Source organism: Hyposmocoma kahamanoa, unplaced genomic scaffold (genome assembly GCF_003589595.1).
Source record: "Hyposmocoma kahamanoa isolate Upper Pololo Valley unplaced genomic scaffold, ASM358959v1 68, whole genome shotgun sequence".
Taxonomy (NCBI): Eukaryota; Metazoa; Arthropoda; class Insecta; order Lepidoptera; family Cosmopterigidae; genus Hyposmocoma; species Hyposmocoma kahamanoa.
The window spans coordinates 1,186,418-1,195,327 of record NW_020653856.1 but is presented as its reverse complement, the minus strand read 5'-3'; the positions used below and the strand labels follow the sequence as shown (position 1 = coordinate 1,195,327).

The following is an 8,910-nucleotide window of genomic DNA, read 5'->3' as shown; positions in this document are numbered from 1 at the left end:
TTAAACTTTTCTCTGAGAGATACCCGAGAGCCTAGACGGTACACAGTTAATTCAACGGTTAATTCAAACATTTCAAAATTCTTAAACTCGAGCGTAGACGAACAGCGTTAGTCATGAACGGAAATTACGAAGAATCTCTGTCTTTAGATTGGCTAAACTTAGTACGTGGTCAACCACGTACTAAGTATCCAGATTTAGAATGCCTAATTGCGGCTCTGGGGTGCGATTAGATTAATATACTCCTGAAATATAGAGAGTGGATTTAGGAAGTTATAAAATTCAGTATAACATATTAGACTGATTTATGGAGTTGTCTGCTGTTGTTGAAAGTTTAAATTAGAAGATTTTCCACACGAAATAGGCTTGTTGTCGGAGACCCGATACGGTTTACCTTTTTTGCTGGACCTTATACGTAGTTCCACTGCAGGACAAAACTAGCTCCAACTACAAAAGTAGTTCTTTTATAGTAGCAATCCTAGTGGACAAGTTTAGTTAAGAATACCTTGCGGGTTGTAGACTTTTCACGTTTGCCAAGGATTGTAAACCTCATCGTTATATCGAGAGGTATTATATTCACAAATGTAGGAAACCATACTGCCATGGAAATTGGGACCGTCTACCTCTAAATTGAGAAGCAACCTTTCTTTAACTAGGCTACCACCGCTTCTATGTGATTTATACTTAGAAAACTATTATTTATTGACACCTCTAATATCCATGATACATATCTTTTTTTTTTCTTTTTTTTTTTATTTATTCAGGGAAACAAACAGTCATAAAACAGGGGTTCTACTAAAACATTGATTAAAATAATTAGACCTAGAGTTCCACAAATATAAACAAGAAATAGTGAGCAAATACGGTTCAACTACAAAACATAAGAATTATTAATAACATATCATAAAATAACAATACCTGATAAATAAAAATGCTTATAATTTTTTTTTTAAATTAACAATAAATAGGTAAACTAATAAACTTAAAAAACTACTTCTCTTACTTTCTTCTTAAAACTTTGTAAGGTTAACCCAAAAATATCAATATTATTTAAGTTTTTGTTATAAAAATCCAGAGAGCGCCTAAAGAAACCATTTTTAGAATAATTTATAAATTATAAATATTATAAATCTTGTAATAAATTATACCTACACTTCAGTAATCAATTAACACACCCTTTGATACCGTTTTCACCAGTAGTTTTTAGCAGCCAATAAAGTAATGCCCCTTCGTCCTGTCAATCGCTATTCATTGTTCAAATATTTTTTTGGCCATATTGTTACCCCACCACCATCCGTCACCTCACCAGTTGCATTCAGGAGTAGTGTTTTAAAAATCAATTGTCGGGGAGGTAGAGAATATTAAATTTATCGATGCATATTTTTTGCTACTACAATTGAAATAAAGTATTAATTTCAATGCTCTGGGACCGACCTCGAAGGATCGCAGCGCATTTCTCTCTGCGTTTCAGACCATTGAAATTTACACCTTATTTAAATTGTAATAGAATAAAATATACATTGATACATTTAATGACGTCTGTCTTGCTGCCTGCCAGTTTGCGCAGGCATTTACGTTGCCTGTAAACTATTGATACGATAAGGTGTTGACAGATGGCGCGAGTGACAACATTTGTTTTCACTATTTTGCTACGAGTTGACAGATGTCACTTTTATCCGATAAGTGAACGTCAATTTTGCAATAGTCATACGACTCGTGATAGTCCTGCCGCTGATCCTGCGTTCAAACCTGGCCGAGAGCCAACAGTCGCGGTCTTTATGGTTATTATTACTACATCTTTCTGCAGAATCCATTGCGAATATTAATTGACGCGTCTACGCGATGCACAGATGTGTATTTTCATCGCATCGTGTTTGATTTTAAAGCTTATTATGCAGAATAGTAAGCCTAAACTGCGGGTAGTTTGTAGAAAAAAATATTGGTACATTAAGTAATTAAAAATAACTATGATTGTGTCGAAATTGAGACTATTTTTTTTTATTTTCAGCTCTGATCATGGGACTTGCAACGACTTACTTTTATTTTGTGTAATTAAGTGATAATTAAAATTATTTCAGTTCTTCGACGAATTAAAATAATTTAATGAACACGATTAGTTCTCATTGTCAAATTAATGTCAACAGTAATAAGAATAAAATATTGATTTATTTATTTATTCATTATGTTACATTGTGCAAACACGTTTATCATTACAGATATATATCCAAATCGATAATGTCAAATCACATCATTATCAAAATTAATAAATTACTAAATACATTTCATTCAAGTAATAAAAAATTTAAACATTTCAATTGCTTATACCTATTTCTTACATATGGTGTCAAGGGCTAATATACAAACGAATTTATATTACAAATCGCGCAGTAGAACGAGTGTCATTATCTTTTTTTTTCATCGAAAGAAAAAGTTAGGTGTACACAGTCCATCATCAACCTTTTCCCCGCTAGCGTGCAATACACGCTTTTGCACGTAGATTTCTAAGGAGAAAAAAAGCCTTTCCAAGCTAGCGAGGTGAAAAAGAAATTGTTGTAAAATGGATTCGCTACTTCTGTTACACCTATTATTAGATAACTGTAGTTACATTATGCGTTATATGCTAAGTGATAATATCTTAAATTCTTACTGTTTAACCCGAGTAAAATAAAAGAGGTATGGTAACTCCGTACAAAGTAACAACGCGTCTTGTGGGTGTGCGCAACTGCCGCGCGCCGTGTACGTTCGCACACATTTTTTTAAATAAAATAATGAAAGGCGCGTTGGGATCACCAGTGTTATGCAACGCTAGTGCATCGTGAGATTATGTGAATATGTATATTTGCAACAAACAAATCGCGCTGCTACATTTTTATGGAGTTACCATACTGGTTTAACTGTAAGACAACAATTACTTCTTTAAATAATTGTTTCAATGTTTTTTATGCCTTCCAGCAGCACAATAATAGAAGAAGAGTCTCGCCCCTCAACCCCGAACCTTTCCATCGAGTTGAACTCCAGTTCAGTAGCCCGCAGCAAGCACGTTCATTTCGCACCAGATCTCCACTCGATCCTCACAGACCTCGACGAGGAGGGGCTCGTGGCCTTCCTGCAGGAGCAAAGGGACCTCAGCGTCGATATTAAGAGGGAGCTGGAGCACTCTTTGAAGAGGTTACGGAATGAGGCTCAGGAGTTGTTGGATTTATCTGCCAAGGTCTCTACTAGTAAGTGATGTTAATTTACTATTTAGTCATTCAGCATATTGTTAAAAACATATTTGCAAATGAAACTATTTTTTCGGATGTAAATCGCGTATATTTGTTTTTTATTGTGAGACCTGTAAAGTGTTCGAATTGTTGGTTTGTTTGAAAATAACAAATATACGCAATTTAAAGTCGAAAATCTTGACATTTCAAATGTTTAGCAATTGCGAAAACCCAAGAACTCGATAAAATAATTTCGATTTTAAGGATGTCAATAAGAACCTCGTAAAACCCCTATATACGACCTTACCATCATCGTCGTCAACACCAACCCTTTAGTAGCAGTAGAGCTCCTTGTGAAAGTTCGTCGTTAGTGGGGGATATTCTTACTAGACATTCACAAATGTAGGTAACTTAGAAATTAAAGTCCTAGGTACTAAGTCGTACCTGTTACAGGGATGTAAACTATCCTACTCTCAATTCAGAAGCAACGTTTTCGCAGTGGGCTACCTATTACAGCGTAATAACAGATATTTGGTTTATGTTTTGTGAGGAGTCCTAATGGCATAAGTATTCTTCGTATGAATGTTTGGAATCAACATCTAAAATAATAGGTATTAAACGAGTCTATAAAGGTGTTATAATTAATTAAATCTTCGCAATTTAGAACGCATCCAAGACCCTAAGGCAGAGGACGTTCCTCAAGTGCAAATCACGGAACTAGTGGACGACTTCGATGACCGACAGAAGTCCTGCAATAACTGCCAGATGCATAGGAAGGTATTTAAATGTTTTTTTTTGTCTACTCCTGTTCTTTAATCTTTCAATTATGATTACATAAACCGTAACACAAGGCTGCTCTTTTTAGTTCTGAACCAAAATTATATTTCGTTTGAGTTTGTTGTCATGGTTTGTTAACAAATAATCTTTTCATCAGACTTGCTCGTAAATAGTGATTGCATGGTGGCTAACTTGACTATAATGCCCCAAATAAAATTCTCGGGCTTTTTTCTTTCCATTACAGCCATGGTCGGTACGGAGTTTTTTTTATTTGTAGCACGTCGTACTTCTTGCATAGGTTAGGTTTAAGTTCAAACAAGGAGGTTACTTAAGTTCAAACTTAAAACATTCGCTTAAAGTATTACATAAATAGAAATTTAATTGCAGTTCAGCCACATACTATTTAAATATTTATTATTAAGAATTTTTTATTTTAATTATGTTCTGTGTAAAAATTTTGCAATTTTTTTACAATTCATCATGGCTGTATGCGCGTTTACTTTTTTCTTTGTTCGAGTTGTATTATCTATGGAAAAATTTAAAAAGCCCGCCATTTGCAAATTTCATTTATTGTGTTGTGAACCATATTTAGATTGTATTTATTTCCTCGCAAATGTGATGAAAAACATTGTATATATCATTGACAGTAAAAAGATACAAAAACTCAAGTTATTAAGCCCTTAGCCTGTGGTTTCCGGCTTCTAGGAGACCTTCGTTAGTAATTTCTTATTTACCTCCTCCTCAACGTCCTTAATGCACAATGTACTATTAAATATTGATTATGTTTCTTTGCAATCATCACATAATAATAGATCTCGACGAGGTGTACTCGACTTTACGTATCCCCATTGTGCAATGATTGCATAAAATACTATTATTTATTTTTTGCAACGCTTTTTATGCACGCAAGAACAGATACAAAAACAAACAAAAGACAAAATATAATATAAAACGGGCAGGCAGAATATCTTTCAGAATTAATCAATCTCTTTCAGAATCTCACGGAAAACGTTAAAATTTTCTTTCAGAACATGGAGGAAGCGATGGCGGAGTGCCTGCAGCGTGAGAACCTGCTCCGGTCGGATCTGGATGCCGCTATGATTAAGATTGCTCAGTTCATGACTTGCGCTGACCGGGGACATTCATGCGATTTGATCGCCGAGGGGTAAGTGGTAGATAAAAGGAAACACCAATTCCGAGAGGGATAATTCATGATATCCTGTAAAGATAATGTTCAAGTGTTAGGTTGGATACTACAAATGTTTTATAAAAGTTGGGAGCCATATCTGTTGTAGGTCTGACCAACACTCGACGAGTACTTTGGCAAGCATTAGAGCGTCTGCCGTCGATACAATAAGAAGGTTTTTCTTCCAGGCTCTCATATTATTAGCATGGACCTAGGTGATAGCGTGAAATGTTAAATAGAGACATGTTTATTGTCCTATATTCGGTATATAAATATCAAAATAAATCGCGACCTTAATTCTAATCTAATAAAGCAATACGCATCTCGTGACGGAGTTACAATACAAAATATAGTGTATGCTACTGGGCTATCAATCTTACGTAAATAAAAATAATCTTACATGAATATTATGTAAATAAAGCTGTCATGCAGCGAACTGTTCACTTGCATTCTTTAATTCTCGCAATTACGGACATTGATATGTCCATAATTGTCCACATGATTTTTATTGAAATTACTTAGAAGTTCGTTTCGTGTTCATGGAAATTTTGCTTACTTTTTGAATTATACATTCTCTTTCATACTTTAGTGTTTTATTATTATCTAGCATTGTTTGAGACAAGTACTGTATGTACCTCGGCGGGAGTGGGGATTGCATGACTCGTATGATACAAGTCCTGTTCCTCAGCCGTCACTTCCCGGCATCTGAAATAAATAAAGCAAAGCCCAGATCAGACTACAAACAGACCAGCCTTACTTGAGTTCTGCCGTCGCGCCCAGGTACGGCACGGCCCCGCTGTCGCTGCCGGTGCGTGCCAGTCCCCGGCCGCGCTGCGAGGCGCCCAGCTCGTCGCTGGACCTGGGCGCGTCGCCGCGCGCGCCGCTGGCCTCGCTGGCCCAGGACCTGGATCTCCTGCAGCGCGAGCGGGACGACTTGCAGCAGCAGGTTGGTTCGCCTTCTCTTCATTCTTCGAGGACTCCTCAGTGATCCCCCTTGCGGTTTAAGTCTATTACGAACGAAACATCTTTATATGCAACCGAAAAGAGAAATTTGTATCCAACAGTGAACTAGATTAAAACATCATTCACCTACATAATGCACTCGTACTGACGTATTTATAAACAAAACCTGTTCGCTAGAAATAGTCACAACATAAACATTAAAGAAGTAAACAACTAGTAATCAATTGAGATATATTATATCACATTTATGTATCATTTATGTATTTGTAGCTTATGATGACGGGAGTATATAATCCATGTAATATATTTACATACAGATATAGTAAATAGACATTGAATATAGTGAAAACTCTGAAACCACAAATATTTCCGAACTATAAATTTTAATTACAAAAGTTTATTAGTCAATTTTTGACTTCAGAAGTATTGATAACATTAAATTCACACACTACATTCCTCTGATCCTATATTAATAACTACAGGACTTGTGTTATGGAAATCAGAAACAACGACGGTACCGCAAACACCCGGTTCCGGCTCAATATAGACATCTTCGTCTTTCCACATTGACTCCGCCAGGGATCGAACCCGGAACTTCAGAAATGGCGACACTCGACCACGAAGGTCGTCAGAGGTTATATATTATTGATACTAAGATCTAGTAAACACAGTGAAAAATTCCCTCGACTTTTTTAATGATACCAAGTGACTGGACGAACAAATCAAGGGCCTGGTGGTAAGCGACACGCCTGTCCATAACAGTTGCAGTGCCAGTCAGAGCTTTAAAGCGCAAAGATCTTAGGGGCAGTGCCACTGCGCCCGTCACCCTGAGACATACGTTGACAAATCCAATGTGCCTGTAATTCACCAGCACCCTTATCCTTCCAAACCGGAACGCAGTAATGCTCACATTACTGCTTGGCGGCAGAAATAGGTAAGGTGGTAGTGCTATCCTGGACGAACTCTTTCACAAGGAGCTCTAATGCTTCCAAAAAAAAAGTATTATCATTGTATTAAAAACATTATGATGTTCAACGAAATAACTATTATTCAGTTACATATGCAGTTGTCGTAAATTCGGGTAAACTTTTACTGGTGAAATCCTGAAATCGTTTGAAGAATTATCATAAATGCATCAGCCATTAATACGATAATTATAGAAGAGGCAACAATGTTCAGAAATATTTCGTAATTTCCTGCTTTTCCCAATGTTCAATGTTTATTCACTACATCTCGTAATATGATATGTATTGTTGCACCGCACCGCACGCAGCTACAAAGGATGTCAGACTCGCCTGTACATAAGATTTGCTGCGACAAGGTAAACGCTAGGACGCCAAAACTATTAAGTATATAATTGTCACGTTTCTGTATACTACGTACAGTCAACAGCACAGCTTTGCACTTTGAACCGTCTTAACGCAAGAGTCATAGCATTTGAATCTCTGTAAAAGAAGTGCCATTGCCTGTAGCAATTTGATTTTGACATCGACGCATGGCTTTTACGCGATGTTAATTGTTTGGCGACCATTTTGAATATTTGTTAAGTATTTTTTTACTATACTTTTTTGTTAGTTTTGACTTGCATTCAATAATCGGTATTTTAACTTTCATTGTATTTGTGTAATAGTTTAAGGCTTTTTGTACATTCAACCGCAATATCTGGACTGATTGTGAACTAAACTTCCTGATTCAGGTTTTGGCAAAAGGGTCTTTAGCCTTCTGTTTATAAAATTGATATGAAATGTCAATGAAAATGATAGAACTCTTTGTGTGCCTAATGGTTTGCGATTGACTGGACGAGAAGGTCCTGGGTTCTATTTCCGGTAGGACCAATTTGGATAATGATTTTTTAAAATTCGTTCTGGTCTGGATGATCTGTTGCTTTGGTACCCATTGTATAGTCGCGTGCAATAAAATGTAAACGTTCACACATTTTCGAATATGTATAATTGTTATATTTCAAAACCAAGTACCTTGTGTTGTGTTCAAAAATATGTAATCATGACACTGTTTCAACCATTTCCAGCCGATCCATCTTAGTTATTACTTAACTGGGTTAAAGTTACGTTTCACAATGTGCTTGGATGGCCATCAAATAAATTCGAACATTATATCAAAGATTAAAAATTTAGTTCAACGGCTTTATTTTTTGTTCCTAATTTATTCGCGCTGCAAGTAAATGCAGAAAAAGAAATTCAAAAAGACCAATTACATGGCTTTAATCAATTGTGAAATACAATACGAATTTAAAATTGGCCAATCAGCTGCTGTTAATCAGATCAGTATGATAATGTAGGTATTCTTGAGCAATATAATAGTAAATGTTACTTGTAGTACCTAATATTTGCATGACTTGCTTTTCAATATCTCCATGTAAATACACTTCCAACTTGAACCAGCTCGAGGCGGCTAACCGCCAACTTCGCTCCACGCGTCAGTTCGTCGAGGAGCAAGCGGCCGAACGCGAGACGGAAAGGGACGAGTTCGCCCGAAGACTTACCGAACTGCGCGACGAAAATGCACGACTCTCCACGAGATTGCAGAATAACGCTAGAATACTTAGCGAGGTAGGTTTTTACATACACAAAAACCAAAGAAAAATGCATTACCCTTCCGTTTAACCGTTCCATACGAGAACATCAAAGAAATACGATAATAGTGAATAGCTCTATTGTTATTGGTTTTTGGCGTTGGCGTGCTCGCTGGTGTGTGAGCGAGACGGCAATAGTTCGATAATGTTTCCGCCTTTATTCTTTTTATTTCGTACTTTGATATTGATCT

At 36.5% G+C, this 8,910-nt stretch overlaps 1 protein-coding gene across 1 annotated transcript in view; it reads left to right on the top strand.

Annotated features, from left to right (window-relative positions):
- Positions 1–7,565, top strand: part of LOC113232269 (paramyosin-like) — a 57,907-nt gene extending 50,342 nt beyond the window's left edge. The window contains exons 11-15 of the mRNA XM_026466938.1: positions 2,950–3,218; positions 3,865–3,977; positions 5,006–5,142; positions 5,944–6,109; positions 7,400–7,565. Of these exons, the coding sequence (XP_026322723.1) occupies positions 2,950–3,218; positions 3,865–3,977; positions 5,006–5,142; positions 5,944–6,109; positions 7,400–7,483 (769 nt within the window). The 3' untranslated portion in view covers positions 7,484–7,565. The remainder of the gene's footprint in view (positions 1–2,949; positions 3,219–3,864; positions 3,978–5,005; positions 5,143–5,943; positions 6,110–7,399) is intronic.
- The last annotated feature ends 1,345 nt before the right edge of the window (positions 7,566–8,910 follow it).